Here is an 18,690-nt window from a genome sequence, read left to right on the forward strand (position 1 = left end):
ACTTACCCGTGAATGGTTAATTTCGACAACAAAACAAGTCAGGGCGCTCTAAATGTAGACATTTATGTAAAAAGCGATCGATAGGACGCTGATGTCACATGTGCCGCGGTGCAGGCTATATGATCATTGATGAGGAGTAGTATTTTAAGGGTCTGTTTGTGGTATTAGGGGCCATCTGTAGCACAATCAATATCATTGCTCCTCCTCTGAAACTCCAGGCCTTCCTAATGATTGATGATCTCGGGGCTCTTTGATAACTGAGCGGCGCGATGCACGGCTCACATGTCAAGCTTCAAATGCTGTTGGACTAGAGACAGTTTCCAAATATAAAACTCGCTTTTTTGTCTTCTCGCGTGTGGAAAAGTTCACTTTATTCTAAAAGGGGCCCCGACTGAGTATGCATTTTTTTTTTAACCTTGTTGTGCACAAGAAAAAAAAAAAGGGGGACTTGACACTCGGTTGTATCAGTTATGCATTAAGCAAAGTCGGGCTGGAATGACTTTCTTTCGTCCAATAAAGATACTAATAGCGCTGTTTTAAGGTTTGGACGCGTGCCCGACGCGCCGCGACGCCTCTTAGTTCTCAGCGCATGTGAGTGGGATCTGCGGTGGCTCCCCCCTCGCGCACTGGACGCTCGCCTCTCGCGTAGGCTTTGGCGTGGAGCTCGTGCAGGACTGGCTGCGCTCAGCGCCACTTCCGGCTTCCGTCATTTCATTCTCCCGCCGATGCGCGCGGCTCAACTCTCTGCGTTCTATAAGCGAGCGAGCGGCCGACCTGCCAGCACTCACTGACACTCACTCATCTCAGACCGCGCCAGAGACCGCCGCGCTTTCCACAAACTCTCCTCTTTTCCGTTTGTTACTGTAGTAATAAAACAAGAAAGCGGACCGGAGGCATAAAGGAGACAGGGACTTGTGGGATGAAAACGGGGCTAAAAAGATTCCTCCTCTCTTGAACATCATCTCCAGCCATCATTCATTCATTACCGTGACAACCTCTGGCTTTGATTGACAGCTGGAGTGGCAAAAAGCCATGAGACGCGACAGTTTAGTTACGCGCAGGTTGTTGATGGGCCGGCTGTAACCTTCAGTTTGGCGCTCGACTTTTTTTTCTTTCTTTTCTGGGGGGGCAAAAAGGAAAAGAAGACTAATTGCAAAACTCTTCCTGATGCCTGCGCTCGTTCTCAGCCGTAGTACTGGAGAATAGGAGAATTCGGCAAGTTGCTTGAAAAAGGGGATCTTTCGCGGCGCGTGAGTTTGTGAGCGGACTGGGAAATTCAATCTACGACACAGATCCAGAGGTTTATTGGAGCGCAGGCTGATGGCGCAAAGGGTAGGTTTAAAATCTCCAGCACTCACCTTCACTATACACTATCTATCACAGGCCTCTCATGCAGTCTGACGCACTTGCTCGGGAATACTCGCCGTGTCTGAGCGCCTGAGCTTCGCCGACGGTCTCCTGCTGCCGCTTTTACAGACACGCTTCGGGAAGCACAACTTTACCATGTTTTTGGTAATTACGCGCAAATACGCAGCAAACTTTAGTTCCGCGCGAGACTATTTTCACTTATTTTTCCCCCACACTAGCCGTCTTTCTCTGCAGCCTTGTCTCTTTTCCTGCTCTTCCTGACTCTCTGCTTCTCTTGCAGTACGATGAGTTGGCTCATTACGGCGGCATGGACGCGGTCGGTATGTACGGGGATCCTCACGCGCCCCGGCCGCTGCCGCAGGTCCATCATCTGAATCACGGACCGCCGCTCCACGCCAGCCAGCACTACGGCACACATGCCCCCCATCCCAATGTCATGCCCACCAGCATGGGCTCAGCTGTCAACGACGTGTTAAAGAGGGATAAAGATCAAATTTACGGGTGAGTTTCATATTAATATCGGATCCGTGAACTCCTTTAGTCGGGCTGCTCTTTCCCGTAATAGTGCTTTTCCATCACAGCTTTCTGGAACTTGAAGTATTTAGTATTAGTATTTTTGTGCGGCGCTTTGAAAGCATTACTAAAGTAGACTTCACTTTGCTTTGCACATTATTTTTTTAAAACGTGTTTTTACTTACTTGACTAAGAAGCTTGCAAACTTCAACCTAATGTTCATAGGCTACCTACAAATAATTTCGTGATGAGCGGTAGCGTGCTGCTTTCATTCCATTTAAGTTCAAAATCACCGCAGCTCAAAACAAAGTTACAAAACCCGATTCTGGTCGAGTGTAAAATGTATTTGATTTATAAATCTTCTCCGAACTGTAGTATCTGGATATTTGGGATATTGTCTGCTTTGTTTCGGGACGCAGGGTTATTTCTCGCCGTGCTCGAACTGTTCCACACTCTTGCTCGTTTGATTCTTCAGTCGATCTGATCTGAGCGCTCTGAAGGTTAGCGTGTCGCTGTTGTCTCTGCAGCCATCCTCTGTTTCCTCTGCTGGCTCTGGTCTTCGAGAAGTGTGAGCTGGCCACATGCACTCCCCGAGAGCCCGGGGTTGCTGGAGGAGACGTGTGCTCCTCAGACTCCTTCAACGAGGACATCGCTGTCTTCGCCAAACAGGTCCCTCACGACCCGCACATCTCACACCTCGAGCCTTTCATACGTGTTTAAAGCATTAAAACAAACAAAGACAAAACATAATCGATTGCTTAAAAGCGTCCTTTTCATTTAAGACCGCTAATTCTATTTCTATAAATGCACTTGGATGTTGTAAGTAACTACATTAAACGATTTTTTTTCTACTTTGACCAGATTAGTGATGATTGCAATTTTAATGCTTTTTTATTTTATTTTTTTTATTGTATTTTTTTTAATGTCATTAGCGACTGAATTGCTGCACATATTTTCATCAAATGCTATTAACCCTCATTCTGGTTTGTTTTAGGTCCGCGCAGAAAAACCTTTATTTTCTTCGAATCCAGAATTGGATAATTTGGTAAGATAACGCTTCAGCACTGATTGTCTTCGGAACAGCCGCGCACTCGAGTTCTCTGAAATGAGTGCGACTCATTTTTTTCGAGACTTTTTTGTTTTGTTTAGTTTTTTGCATTGATCTGGAGATAGTGACAGTAAACAGGAGGGGATCTAATGTGTGACGGGGCTGCTCGAAGCGAGCAGGAGAGCCGCGCACAGCGGTATAGTGTGAAATAAGTCTCTCATTATTGGGCTGATATCACCATCAACCCCTTTAACACTTCACACAGGCCAATCATTCCACCTGCAATTTTTAAATATAAAAAATAATTGCTTTTTATTTCTCTAGAATTATCTATTATTATTTAATTAAACTTTTTTTTCTGTTGGAATGGGAGGTTTTTGTTCACTGCAAAATGTTATGCAACGAATATTAAAATTAAATTGCAAAACGAAGGCACACAGCTAACGACGTCCGTTTGTCTTTACAGATGATACAAGCCATACAAGTATTACGGTTTCATCTTTTGGAGTTAGAAAAGGTAATCTTTCATTGATTTGTGTTGGTTTAATTTTAAAATAATTTGGATGGATTTACTTCTCTCATCACCAATTTGTGAATGTTTTTTTTTTTTTTTTTGTTAATTTATTTTCTAAATTAATAATTCTGATTTTGTATGACTTATTCTTAAAAAATAAATATTTGACAAAATTACCCCTAACATAATTTGACATTAAAAAACCATGTTATTTCCACGTTCCGTATAGATAGTGGTTTAAACGAAATGTGACATAGAAATATTCTTATTTATTACACATAAATAAATAATTTCACGGACAAGTTATAGTTTCTGCGAAACGATGATGTTCGTCTGTAGCGTTTATTCTGTCGATTAACTTGTTGCATGGGTCTCTAGAGAATAACAAGCATTGCTACAGTTTCTCTATTGTTTCCCTGCCTTTGCTCATGATGGCCTTTAACTGTGCTTCTTTCTGGAGCGGCTGGTGACAGAGCTTTTCTTTTCTCTGCTCAAAGGTGCACGAACTCTGCGACAATTTCTGCCATCGGTACATCAGCTGTTTGAAAGGAAAAATGCCCATAGATTTAGTGATTGATGACCGGGATGGCAACTCAAAATCAGACCACGAGGACATCTCGGGATCTTCAACTAACTTAGCCGATCATGTAAGTAACCGGATGGTTTCATTGTTTCTGTCTGCGCTGGATATTGTATGTAGCCTACCCTAAAATAGTAACGTGGACGATCCAAATGGCTGATAATATTTAAGATATGATGCTCTCAAATGGACTCTTGGCTGAAAGTTTCAGGCGATTTTTTTCTGAACTTGTGAGCAAAAAACGGCGTGTTTATGGAAATATCTCGTTTTTTGTTCATCTAGTGCTGGTAGATGTAGGTATTATCTTATAGTTTAGTATGTCTTTATCTTGGGCTGTTGAAAACAAATTAATATTTGAGACATGGATAGGCCTAAATGTGATGGCGTTAAAAGCTATTTTATATGCCTCAGTGTTATGTGAGCATGCACACTATTTAGTTTAATGTTTTGGAGAGGCAAGGTTATAATGTGCTTGCCTATAGTTTGCCAGGATGTTGTCGTTAATGTGTTTAATTGACTTATTGATTTCTGCTGTGTTTTGAGTCCGGTTTACAGGCCCGACGCTCCATTATAGATTACATTATACATCGGTTGTGTTTAAACGTGTTGGTTTCGGTGTTGTAAATGAAATGTTGGGGAAAGAAAGTTTTCCGCGTCGTGTAGTTCATATCGAGCGTCATGTGTGAGGAGCGTTATATCTGGAGTTCACAGCAGCAGATCAAGCCTGAGAGTTACAGCAGATTTGAGGCTTCTGAGAAATCAAACAAATCAAACTATCGGCTACGCCACTGAACTGAATCAACTGGATCGATTAAAAACCGGGAAAACAATCAGTTACATTTCCATATGCTTAACAACTCACTCGTGGTGTAAAATATGTGTTTGTAAGTGCAGAAATAAGACACGCTGTTTCTCTGCTGATTGTTGTTGGCTTAATTAATGACAAAACGAGAAATGTCAGTTCAGTTCAGAACGACAGGACATTTGAACACCGACCGCGAGGCGAAATCGCATTCAGAATTCTGTGGATTCAGATTCCCTTCACGTCTTTTTTTCGAGCGGTTTGTAGCCAAAGATTTCTATCGGCGTATCATTTAAAACATGGTGATATCTTGTGCATGTTACATTGTTACATGCTACAAATGTTTGGACACTGTGAGCTTGGATAGCTAGTGAAGGAAATTAATATTTGTATTTTTTTGTTTGCTGCTTTTGTAAATATAACCTAAGTATGTGGGTGCATTAGTTCGTACGTGCAGCAGAGTGCTTTGTGTGTGTGTGTGTCTGTGCTTTGTGTGTGTTTTGAGGTCCGAACGTCACATTTGCATAGTGTGCATGTGCGGCTGTGTTTGTTAATGGGAATAAATGATCGCAGGGCGGTTGCTGCTCCACATACTGAGAAGCGCACAACTTCATAAGCGCCACACTGGCCTGATGTTCAGCTCAGCACAAAACACAAAGCAGACGACTGCTCCGATTAAACGACAGATTTGTTCATTTCATTTGGATCTTGCAATTTATTATATGGCGTTTCTACCTTTTTTTTGTATGTTTGAGGACAGCAGTTTGATAGTTGGATATGCAGATTTATTTAGGTTGTACCTATCTCATCCATTTTTTTCTGCTTTGATATGCATTTTTACTATATCTTGCCTGGGGCTACATCATTTGGTGAAAGTTGCTTTGCTGGGGATGAAGGACATGCATTGCTCTCTCTCTCTCTCTCTACCTGCTGTAGGCTGTGAATATAGGCACTTTTATTTACTATTGAATGCTACGTTGTCTTTGAGTGTGGTTTATAGTGCTGTCAGAGTATACAAGGCCTTTGTCAGGATGCCATTATATTTTTGATTTGCCTCCTGTTACTGTCCAGCCCCCTAAAAACATTCATCCTGCAGTTATTCAGAAATAAGATTAGAAATTAAATCAAAGTATGCACATTATTCAACACAGATTGGCACAATTTGTATAATGTTGTTTTTAAATAATAGAAATTACATCTGGCTTCCCTGTTCACTTTGTCTAGTTAATAATCTGTTAATAACCAGTTAATCATATAGATACTAATTTAAATTTCATATTAATAAAAAAAAATCTCTCATAGTTGCACATGTCAAAAAAGCAGCTCGTAATATCTTAATGGCGTTTTTGCCTCGGTGTCATCACTTTGATTTGACTGTGAGGTTATGAAATATTGTCTTTGGCACCCACATTTCTCCTAATTGTTTGTGTCTGTCACTAGTTTTTATGTTGATGATAAATAAGAAATCTAAGTCACATATAGAAATACATAAAACACTAGTGTTATTTTTTAAGCAGAACAATCTTCTGTGAGTGTGCTGTGTAGTGATCTCTCTCTAATAGATTGTGGCCAGTCGCACGCAATAAGCTTAGAGGCCAGTTTTTTTTTTTTGTTAATATTGTTTTTGTTTTGGTGATTTGTCATGATAAACTGTTTACATGACTATAGCTTACAGGTCATCTAATCAGCGTGCGCATATAGATCGTAACGAAGCAGCACTGATCTGGTGTGTGTGATCTGGGTGTGACTGCTCTCGTCTGGACACACACTCACTTGTTGCTGTGCTTCCAGTTCTGCGGGCTTCTGCTTAGTGCTTCAGAATGATTTGGATTGGTTTTCCAGTTGAATAAATTCATGGATTTCAGAACAGGAACTTGTTGATAGGCAGAAAGCATAAATTGGTAACCTGCAATTGCTAACTATTTCAACCCGTAAAAATGTGTTTTGCTGGTGTAAATTAATCTATGTAGTTGGATTTGGAGATGTTAAATAATAGTTTAACTTAGATCATTAATGTTTCATATGTTTTCAAGTGAGGTGTGTTTTTGCCTTTCTGTGTCAAACAGAAGAGCATTAAAAATATTCAGTCACATCTCTTAAAAGTTTGGGCTGTCAATTACGTACTCAAGCTCAGCGAAGGCTCCTTTCTCATTCTTGTCAGATAATTGGCAGTTTCGCTTTGAATAGTCATTTTGAGATGCTTCAGACCGTCCCTTTAACATGTTTTGTGAGCGCTTGTGTAATTACATGTTAAATGCAACAGAGCTGTGTGTGGATCTGACGCGCAGGAGGCACGGAGAAAGGTCAGGGGCTGAAGATGCGCTCGCTTGTGTTTCGCATGGGTCATTTTTACGTGTTCGCAGCCATTCCCGATCCGACGTACATTTTTCTGTAAGTGCGTGGTATCTAGTGACGACTGTGAATGAAAGTTGAGCGAGCTCTCTGACGGACAGGCCAGGTGCGGGTCCTTCCAGCCATTGTCTCCAGCTTTTATATTAATTACATCTTGCAATATCAGCGTTGAGTCCGTGACCCTGTGCGCCCGGTGAAAGGCGGCCCTCTATCTTATTCTGTATCTGCTCTATTGTGCCGGCGCTGTGTTTGCGGCCTGGTAACGGCGCTCTTTAACACAATTAGAGCAGAGCACGCAGTGGCTGCGTTTGACTCCTAATTATCCGCAGCGATGGGGAATAGTCACATGCTCGCTGCTTTCTTTCCTGGGTGGGGTGGAGGCTCTCTCAGCCGTTTGGGTCACACGATGTCTCTCACTCGCTTTCTTTACAGTTTGTTTGAACTGTAATGGACTCTTGGGAGCCCTGACAACTGTTTTGTTGTGATGTGAGGCCTGAGAGAGAGAGAGGGGCGGCTGCATTATTCATAAGTGGGGAAAGGGCTGTTGCTTTTTTGCTGCCGAGTGGCGTGAGGAAACTGGATATCAGCTGCAGAACTCTGGGAAGCTCGCAGGGAAACATGTAGCCGTCAGCACTTACGGTTCGCGGGTGAAGATCGAAGGCCGTGTTCGAGTGGAACTACAGGGAGCACGTGGTGTTTGTAGGCAGTGGGCGTCTCGGCTACAGGAAACAGAACTCGGAATAAGCCGTGCTCGAGCTCGTTCTCAGTGTATGACGCTTCAGCTGAACTGCATACACGCGGCTGTTTTTCACTCCACTCTTCTCTAAAGACGTGCTGTAAATGTTCCGACAGAGCCAACGTCATTTTCGCTGCGGCCATAGGAAACAATTACATGAACAACAGCTGATATTCATCTCAGATGAACACTGCAGCTACAGTGTTATGGCTGAATCCACACACAGTTTGGGAAATAATATTGAAAATGGCATAAATCATACTCTCCGTGATCTTTTGGAATAAAATCGTTTGATGTAATATGAAAATATACTGCAGATTTTTCTGATGAATCCCAGTAGCTCAAGCCCTGATCATCTGAGTCTAATCTGAACAGTTTGAGCAGCACATTTCAGCACAGACTGATGCTGCTTCACACCAAGAACTATAACTATTAGATAATTATATTAATATTTTGTGTGTGTGTGGTGTGTGTCTGTGTCTGTGTGTGTGTGTGTGTGTGGTGTGTGTCTGTGTCTGTGTGTGTGCGTGTGTGTGTGTGTGTGCCTTTTTGTGACAAATGAGGACATAAATTTGTATAATGACAAAGGTATGACAGGTATTACAAGGAGAAGGTGACTTTTCAGGACATTACCCCATGTCCCCACTTTTCAAAACGCTTATAAATCACACAGAATGGAGTGTATTGAAAATCTGAAATAGCACAAAGTTTCCTGTAAGGGGTAGGTTTAGGGGTAGGGTTGGTGTAGGGCAATAGAATATACGGTCTGTACAGTAGAAAAACCATTACACCTATGGGATGTCCCCACTTTTCACAAAAAGAAACCTGTGTGTGTGTGTGTGTGCGTGTGAGTGTGTGAGTGTGTCTGTGTGTGTGTCTGTGTGTGTGTGTGATTAAGACTTGAGCTTTGTCTCTAATGAGCTTACAGCAAATGCTCACTGTCTTTCTGCAGATATTTGTGTCTCTGGTGTGTGTGATTTTTATTGCGTTTGTTTGGACGGGACTCTGTTGCATCAGACACACAATCAGACAGACAACCTGCATTTGTTACCTTAAGGAGATATTTCCACCAGATTTAACCTGTACAAATGATCTTTGCTGGTGTAAAGTCATTTAGGTGTATTTTGGTGATGTTAAATAATATTTTTGACTTCAATAAAACTAGCTAATTTCATTGTTGTCATTTTTAGGTTACAGTTTTTCACAGTGTACATGCAGATGACTCACTGAGTGTGTGTGTGTGTTTCTTGCTGGAGTGGCAAAGGAAATTCCTCCTCTTGCTCGTCTATGTGTAACACAGATAAAGCTCTTCCTGTACAGTACAAATCCTGTTTCCCCCGCGGCCCGATCGGACCCTGAGAAACCTCAGGAAGGGTGAGGAGGAGATGCCCTCTTACACATGAAAACGGCCCACCGCTGTGTGTGTGTGTGTGTGTCAGATTAGATACTGTTTGTTGTTTGTGACAGTGGAAATTATGAATTGCTGCTCAAAACACAGACGTTTAGGTTGAGTTTTAGAATCCAGCCAAGTTTGTGTCATTCCAAAGTTGTGTGCCTTTGTTTTTTCTGAGGAACACTACAGCACATGTTTTGCAGAATGTCCAAGTTGCTCTTTTCCATATAATGAAAGTCATTGAGGGAGGATGCTGTTGAGCTCTAAAAATTACAAAAGTATCATAACAGGCATCTATATGACTTATGAACTGTATTTAAAATCTTCTAAATCATGTTCTGCTTTGTATGAGGAGCAGACAAACATCATTCCCTGACAACCTTTCTTGACGGCTTTTCATTGAGGTATTCTGCTAAACAACAGCTTGTGTTTTAGAGAAGAAAGTTATGGCAATTTAAAACAACATGAAGGTGAATAAATGATAGAAAGTGTTAAAGGCAATGTTTTTGTTGAATTAAAAATGCTGAGATTGTTATGACACTGTTGGACAGCTTGTGTTGTGTTGTTTATATCACTGCAAAATGTACACTATATTATCACACAGCTCTATACATAAGTACGTTCAGTTTGATCTGCATACATACAGTATGCTCACATAAAGCGATATATACAGTATAAGAACAAATCTCAAAAGCATGATTGTTTATACTGTTGCAAAATGTAACTGTATTGTCTTCTAAATGTGACAAAGGCATGAAGATATTAAGACATTATAAACTGATGTTCTTTGAAATAACGAGTATCATGAAATGCGCTTTACAAATAGCATTTACTTGGTGTTTAGACGTGCATCTGAATGGTGAAGGGTTTGTCGGTCTGTGTACTGCACATTCTGCTCATTCATGAGTCCTCTCTTTCTCTTTGTGCTGTGGATGGGGAATGTGGACGGATGGATCCGCTCTGGCCGTCTCCAGAACCCAGCGTCCTGGAGAGATCACGATGATGCCACGTCCACACACTCGGCCGGCACGCCAGGACCCTCCAGCGGAGGACATGCATCACAGAGCGGAGACAACAGCAGCGAACAAGGTGAGTCCTGTGATGTACCTGTGCTCTCATCATGTTACTGAACCATATCAGACATAACATAAAGCACATGCAGTCCTGACAGTGTGAACATGCATGTGTGTGTGTGACCTCCATTAGGATAGTAAATACCATCCAACAGTCCATGAGGAAAACAGATTAATTAAGTGTTATTTAAAATGTACAACTGCAAAATATTTTCTGTGAGGGGCAGAGTTGAGGCCCGTTCATGCCAAGATAAATTACTATAATGATAATTTTATTTGCATCCACACCAGCGTACAATACCGTTCTGTTTATTCTATGCTTTCTGCAGCTTTAAATCCTGTCAATGTTTTTATCATTCATTAACTGGAAAAAAAGAAAAACAGTTTTAAAAGTGATTCCAATGACATCATTATAATTATAGTCGTGGTGTGGACTCACTATTCTCTTTGAGTTAGAGTGATTATTAGAACTTCATAGTTATCATTGTAGCTATCATTCTTGGTGTGAACAGGCCCTATAGGGTTAGGGGATAAAAATATCATTAGCTCAGTATAACAATTGTATAGTCTACTAATGATAATATATAATAGATATATAATATAGTGTATGATCCATTGTGCATCTGTGTGTGATGAAGCAGAGGAGAGTGTTATTGATCAAGCTGAAGTCATAAGTACCAGTGAGCTGTTCTCCTCGCTGCAGTTATCGACTCTCTCACACTGGATCCAGTAACGGCTGGTCGATATGGGCTAACACACTTACGGTACGGCACGCAGAACTGCCTCGAAGCGATCCGGTCAAGCCCCGGCCCAAACTAAGCCAAACAGAGAGTGAGACCGGATACAGAGAGAGAGAGACGAGAGACAGAGACAGACAGGACAGAGAGAGAACGGACACAGAAAGAGTCATGACAAACAGAGAGACAGAGAGAAAGACTTGACAGAGAGAGAGACAAGGACAGAGAGTGAGACTGGACACACAAAGTGGACAGAGAGAGACATGACAGAATGAGAGAGGACAGACAGAGACAAGGACAGAGAGTGAGACAGGACACACAAAGTGGACAGAGAGAGACATGACAGAATGAGAGAGGACAGACAGAGACAAGGACAGAGAGTGAGACAGGACACACAAAGTGGACAGAGAGAGACATGACAGAATGAGAGAGGACAGACAGAGACAAGGACAGAGAGTGAGACAGGACACACAAAGTGGACAGAGAGAGACATGACAGAATGAGAGAGGACAGACAGAGACAAGGACAGAGAGTGAGACAGGACACACAAAGTGGACAGAGAGAGACATGACAGAATGAGAGAGGACAGACAGAGACAAGGACAGAGAGTGAGACAGGACACACAAAGTGGACAGAGAGAGACATGACAGAATGAGAGAGGACAGACAGAGACAAGGACAGAGAGTGAGACAGGACACACAAAGTGGACAGAGAGAGACATGACAGAATGAGAGAGGACAGACAGAGACAAGGACAGAGAGTGAGACAGGACACACAAAGTGGACAGAGAGAGACATGACAGAATGAGAGAGGACAGACAGAAACAAGGACAGAGGGTGAGACAGGACACACAAAGTGGACAGAGAGAGACATGACAGAATGAGAGAGAGGAGACAGAGACAAGGACAGAGAGTGAGACAGGACACACAACGTGGACAGAGAGAGACAAGACAGAATGAAAGAGAGGACAGACAGAAACAAGGACAGAGTGAGACAGGACACACAAAGTGGACAGAGAGTGACATGACAGAATAAGAGAGGTCAGACAGAGACAAGGACAGAGAGTGAGACAGGACACACAAAGTGGACAGACAGGACAGAGAGGAACAGGACAGCAATCGTGAGGAGGCAGAGACGTGGTGCTCTGTAGCAGTAATTCAGTCGTCCTTCAGTGCGCTATGACCTTTCACCTACAAGACAGAATGAGAGAGAGGACAGACAGAAACAAGGACAGAGAGTGAGACAGGACACACAACGTGGACAGAGAGATACAAGACAGAATGAGAGAGAGGACAGACAGAAACAAGGACAGAGAGTGAGACAGGACACACAAAGTGGACAGACAGGACAGAGAGGAACAGGACAGCAATCGTGAGGAGGCAGAGACGTGGTGCTCTGTAGCAGTAATTCAGTCGTCCTTCAGTGCGCTATGACCTTTCACCCCGGCCAGCAGAACAGACGCCTCATTTCTCATATTCTTGCAATTATGTTCACGCTTGAAGCACTCAGTCCACACACACGAGACAGGACAAGCGCAAGTTCCTAAAATGATGTTTTTGGGACAGTGCTGGAAAGTGTGTGAGAGACACAGACAGGTAACATACTTTCGGACAACTCCGGAGCTGGTTTGTAAATAGGCTTACACAGTATCGTTCTAATATACATACGAGTGTGTTATTGTTTGTACTCTTGAGGGTCAAATGTTTTACAATGTCCTCACAGATGCAGTGCAACATGTTGAGGACAGAGCTGATCACTGTTCGAAGACTCATAGATCAGCCCAGTTATGTTCTGTTTTTTCTGATAATTGTTTTCTAAAATTTTAACATTTATTGTGAAATGTTTTATTGTGATTCATCAGTCTGATCAGTGTATTAGTATGTTTTTAATAACATAAATAGTAATAAACATCACCTGAAATGAAATTTATATTTAATTTCAGGTAGTTTCCAAGACAGCATTTCTCAGTTTTGTTTCGTTTAAGTTGAAGTACTAAAATAATTTAAACTAAAACTTGATAACAACTATACAGACATATTTAAAAAAAAGCAAAAACTAATAAAAATCGTTATATGTGGTCATATTGCCCAGCCCTAAAACTTGCTCTATGCACTCAGGCATTATACACACAACATCATGATTTTCTGTAAAGCTGCTTTGAAGCCATGTGTATTGTGAAAGCACTAAACAAATACATTTGACTTGACTTAATATCAGTCATTACAGAAGGATCCATCTGTCTCAGTCTGTGTGCAATCACTGCTAACTGACGACAGCAGCGTGCCTGTCCAGTGTTAATGAGTTAATGAAGCCATCAGACCATCGTATATCTTCACACACATGAGTGTGTTCAGTGTTATCCGGTCAAACACACTCTCTCTGTTCAACATCAGTTCACTGTGCTGGAAGCGGCTGAGAGATTTCATTTAACTGGCTGGGATGAGCGGGAATTTCTGCCCTTTTCCAGAGCAGTTTTTTAGGAAAATAAAATATCAGTTGTGGCCCTCAGGCACTGAGACCCTCCACACACACACACACACACACACACACACACACACACACACACACAGAGACTCACGCGAGGTTTGGCTCAGGCTTTCTTCTCTTTACACTTTATTATTTTCTTTAATGTTAAAGTTTATGCCACAGACAGAAAGACAAAAAAGTAAAAGTTCAGACAGACAGAATTTCACTCAGACCCTTGCTGTGTGTGTTTCTTGCACATATGTGTGTGTAATTTGCAGGGATATCTCATGGGTTTATTTGAGGCAGATCTGTGTAACTATGGTTTCTTTGCTATAGAAATATTGACCTTCAGTCGTTTCTGTGCTTTAAAGCTTTTAGATTATCCATGTCATATTAGAAAACATCAATAACAATCACATCTTTCCTGTTAGCATGCTTGTTCATGAGAAGCGTTCAATCTGGGAAACAGCCGCTAATGTTCATGACCTACGGACCCCTGGTCCCTGCAGTACAGTCACATCTGTATCATCTGTACTGCAGCACAGTGGACATGGTCATGATTAAACACTGCTGGTGACAGTTGCAGACAAATAATAAGCACAGTAAACCTCTCAGACAGAAGAGAAATTAGATTATTGAAAGCTAGGGAATACCTTACATGCCTGCTCAATTCTAGCGGCTTTATTTGCACTGCGCTGGCCTTTTAAACAACGCCGCTGCTGCGCTGAGTGTTTTTTGGGCTCTTGTTTTAGCACACTGTGCCTGAGGGGGTCAGCCAAGAAGTCACCCTTAAGAGGTGATAATCCCATCACACTAGTCTCCAGCGCTGCTTTTCCCAGATGGCATGAGCGGTTCTGTTCTCATGAGAGTCTGAACCGTGTTTCTGTGCCAGCAAGGGGTTACCGAGGCCAGTGCTGTCTAAAGCAGTGCTTCTCAACCAGTGGGTTGTGACCCAAAAATGTGTCTCAGGTCTGTTCTGATAGGTCTCAGACAGTAGAAATAAAACAATGATAGACGAACAAAGTGTACTGTAAACTTAAAAGGGAGGAGAAAACAATTCTCTTATCTTTAATTGTTGACAATTTCATCTTATGTTTGATAGAAAGCATCAGACAGATGAACATGGACAGATTGTGTGACACCCTCATCCTCAAAAAAAATCAACAAAACTACACAAGGTCAAAGAAAATACAACCCAGGCATTAAATACAGGTTAAAGCTAAAAGCCAATGTTATGTTAATACTTACTATTGTTATAACATGTTAATTCATATTATTGGGTTCATGCAGTTCATACAAATTCCAATGCACAATCTTGAGGACGTTTCTCATTGTTGAGAAGCACTCCTGCGGGACCTTCACTGCCAGGCCCACCTGCTCATTTTGCCTATTGAAGGTGTACTTATTTCACCATCAACCCCTATTGTGTTTGCCCAATGGGCCTTACGCCCCTCCGCTCCCTAATCTCACCCACCTCCTCCCTCCAAACACCCAGAATGCTTGTGAAGGGCTTGCGCTCGGCGGTGTGGTCTCTGAAGCGCGTCACAGCGCCGATGCCCTACAGGTATCTCTTGAACGAGTGGGCGGATGAGAAAAAGATGCTGCCTTCCCGAGCACCACTAACGTATTTATGCAAATCTTTTTTGGGCATTATTGCAGATAAGCTCATTTTATAGTCTGATTTCCGCTCCCTCGTGTGCCATAATGAGTCGTCGAGCATGGGGGAGCGTGCCGGGGAAGAGCGCCAGTCCATCCGTCTGTCCATCCACGTGCAGAGCGCACCGTCCTGACGTTCCGTTTGAGGAGACAGGGATGGAGGGGTTTGACGCCGGTTAGTGCTATTAGCTCTCGTTATTGGAGGCAGCCGCCTAATAATTTCTAATTACCCTAAGGAGGTATTAGGAATGTTAGTCAGCAAGGATAATTTCTTATTTGCACGCCTGGAGCGGTGAGCTCTCTAGAAGAGCGGAGGCTAATGTGCAACAAAACAAATCAACGTGCCACGCAGGGCTGCGGGCTTCAGGGAGGAGGCCGAGATAACGCTCATTATGCATCATGGTAATTCATTTAGAATGTTATCAATTTCAGTATAGAGGCCCGTATACACACACACACACACACACACACACAAACACACACACATAAACCATTAAAAAAGGATGAGGAAATGAGGCTGCTGTTCAAACACTGCCTCCTGGTCTGTTCAGGTAGCTCCAATTACACGCTTCCCATGTTTTAAGGCTGTTGAATGTTAAATGCTGCCCCCTCTCTTCATTTCCTCTGATCTCATACCCCCTTAAAATGTTTTTCATAGTGAAACACGAAATAAAATGTAAGATAGGACTCGATTTTGTTCATCTGGAATTGAGTGGGTGTTTCATACCAGAGTTTGTGGCCTATTGTGGAGGACTCAATTGTGAAACTTAACTGACCCAGGTGATCATATCAGAGGCACATTTTGGTGATTTTTTCTTCGTGCACTGATGAATTGTTCTAAGTAATTCCAGAAGCATGAATTAAGAAACTAGAGTTAATTTGATTTTCTCACTCCTGAGACGCATTTTCCCATGAGAACTGTTCATCTTTCTCCTGGTGAAGTTATTCTGCCCACTGTTTCCCTCTTTTTCTTCTTGAAAGCATCTTTCCTCGTCCCCTCAGAACTAGAATGACTTAATCTTTTGAAACAATTGGAGGAAGTTCAAGGAGAGACCGTTTAGATGTCTGAAATGTAATACCAAACAATGGCATCTCGCGATAGCAACCGATTTTCCACATTCGACATCCTCCAGTGGAAAAGCTTTACTAGTCATGAGGGAAAACACAAGCGTAGACAAAGCACAAAACCAAACAAGACAAAAAAAACATGTTGTGTTTAGCGGTGTTGCGGGGTCAGGCCTGCATTGTGTGTTTCTCGCTGGGCCGCGGTCCTCAGACAACCGACTGTCTGCGGGAGACATCTGCGAATCCGACCCGCCGACCCTCAGAAGCGCTCTGAAGTGAGGGAATGCTGTCTTTAGCCCTCACACGGCCCGCAGGACAAACTCCAGCGCTATTAAGAAACAGAGAGAGAGACAGAACAAGAGGGAGAAGGCAGAGCCGGCTGAAGCGCATCAGAACGGTTTTGTTTCTTCCTCAAAGGCCTCGCGGTCTGCGTTCCTCAGATGCCCATGAGATCGTTTTCCTTCTTTATGAGTAAAGAGCAGCTCGGTGCTGGAGAGGTTACACTGGCCTGATGAGGAGCCTCTGTTCACAGCACCTGCTGTTGGGTGGGCCGGCGTCCAAGCGCATCGTTGTGCGGTAAATGAGTCGCGTTCCCCGCGGTTCCGGAGGCGGCGGCTGCGGCTAGAGTGACCTTTGGCTGGAGATCTTTGGCGTCTCGTCTCGGTTCGTCTCGTGCTCTCGCTGGGGTCGCTGGGTCAGAGCGCAGTCTGCTTCCACCGAATTCTCCTCTTTCCTCGATGCGTGCAACACGTGCATTACGCCAAAGAGAAGCTGTTGTTTCTCTCTCTTTCTCGCCGCCTTTGATTTTCCTGATGGTTGAAGTTGTTGTCTCCGCTTGGGAGCTTTAGGGGAACGGCTGCATCTGCTGTTGAGATTTTACAGGAAGAGAAAATTGAAAAATCAATAAAAAGCCAAAAAAGAGTGAGACAGAAAAAAATACACAGAGGGCGAAAAGCAAAGCACAGCTTTGAAGAAGCAGACAGACATAAAGCTGCTCATAGATTTGAGACGTGTTTTTGGACTAATTCAGGGGCACAATGAATTCATTTAAACGCTGTACTATAGCAGTGCCACATCCGTATACCACACCCACGTCAGGCAACCATTTTCCAAAATGTCTTTTTTTACAAAGACCAGTGGAGGATTCAAGCGATGCAAGCCTATGAATGTTCGAAACTCCACGGACACTGGAGTTGCTGTAATCTGAACCTGCTGCTGGGAAACATTGGTTAGGAACGAGAATCTTACGGTTTGGTTCAAATACAGTGCGGCTGAGCATCTCAAATGAGAATGAGTAAGGTGATTTCAGCTCAGTTGGGCCACTGTTTGACATTAAGATGAATTTCACCTGATTTCACCCTGCCCAAATGGAATGAGTTTCTGAGTTTACTTAAAACACAAGAGACAGTCGATAGAAAACTCATCACCGACTGATTAACACAAGTCTCTCTCTCTCCCTCCATTAATGCAGTTCTGCTCATCATTTTTACATTTGTGGAAGAGTGCTTGAACACTGGGAATGACTGTGGGAAGGACAGCGGGCCGCGGTTATTGACTTGTAAAGGAGTGTCTGGATAAGAGGCGAGCTTCTCCTGCTCTTGTAAAGCAGTATCTGATTTCTCTGCTAGTTGGGTCCCCAGAGGGGCCGCTGGGCTGATGGGAGCTCACAGCTGCTGCAGAGAAGAATGCACACGTGAACTCTGGAGGTGTTCCCAAAGGTGAACAGTGTCTCTGAACTATATGAGGACGCTCGTGTTTGTGCATGTTGACGTATCGTGATACATTTGCTCACTAAATCTGGATAGATATTAATATGAATAAGATCATGCACAATCCAGTTTTCGGAATGTACTGAGTTATACCGCATATCATATCAAGGTGATAGTTGGCGATACCCAGCCCTAGACAGCGGAACACTGGACAGCTGCGGCCAACAGAATGCTGACTAATTTATGAGTGCAAACTGCACATGTGCATGCGAGAGAGAATCCGAGGAAGTTTTCATTGATGAGGTAGCCGAGGCCCATGGGGGGGGGGGGGGGGGGGGCTCTTCACAGTTTGAACTTCAGGGACTTTACGCCCCACACGCCCCTTTCTCTCTCTCACACACACACATATACACACATCTGCCTTCTTAAACTGTATCTCCATCTGCGCAGAACCCCCTCTGCCGCATTCCCTTCCCTTCCCACCAAATTCCAGTCTTCCCAGGGATGAGGAAGGGTATTAATGTGGAAATATATGCTGTAGGGAGATGGTCCTCACTGCAGAACACAAGATCCAAGGGGCGAGGTTGGATCCAGATCCAACTCCTCCCACCTTACATATACATAAACCTGCCCGTCTCCACCCCCTGATCCCTAAACCCACCCATCACCAACCCTAAA

The 18,690-nt window shown here is 43.2% G+C and overlaps 1 protein-coding gene across 5 annotated transcripts in view; it reads left to right on the plus strand.

Annotated features, from left to right (window-relative positions):
- The first annotated feature begins 531 nt into the window (after positions 1–531).
- The window catches only part of LOC107698619 (homeobox protein Meis2), a 62,687-nt gene continuing 44,528 nt past the window's right edge, over positions 532–18,690 (plus strand). For 4 of the 5 annotated variants that reach the window (XM_016499674.1, XM_016499677.1, XM_016499675.1 and 1 more), the window contains exons 1-7: positions 532–1,332; positions 1,649–1,869; positions 2,409–2,550; positions 2,876–2,926; positions 3,396–3,446; positions 3,941–4,090; positions 10,281–10,395. In XM_016499674.1, coding sequence (XP_016355160.1) covers positions 1,321–1,332; positions 1,649–1,869; positions 2,409–2,550; positions 2,876–2,926; positions 3,396–3,446; positions 3,941–4,090; positions 10,281–10,395 — 742 coding nt within the window. In that variant the 5' untranslated portion in view covers positions 532–1,320. Of the gene's footprint in view, positions 1,333–1,353; positions 1,513–1,648; positions 1,870–2,408; positions 2,551–2,875; positions 2,927–3,395; positions 3,447–3,940; positions 4,091–10,280; positions 10,396–18,690 lie in introns of those variants that run through there. The other variant, XM_016499676.1, reaches the window with a different exon arrangement.

Source organism: Sinocyclocheilus anshuiensis, unplaced genomic scaffold (genome assembly GCF_001515605.1).
Source record: "Sinocyclocheilus anshuiensis isolate Anshui unplaced genomic scaffold, SAMN03320099.WGS_v1.1 scaffold2684, whole genome shotgun sequence".
NCBI lineage: Eukaryota > Metazoa > Chordata > Actinopteri > Cypriniformes > Cyprinidae > Sinocyclocheilus > Sinocyclocheilus anshuiensis.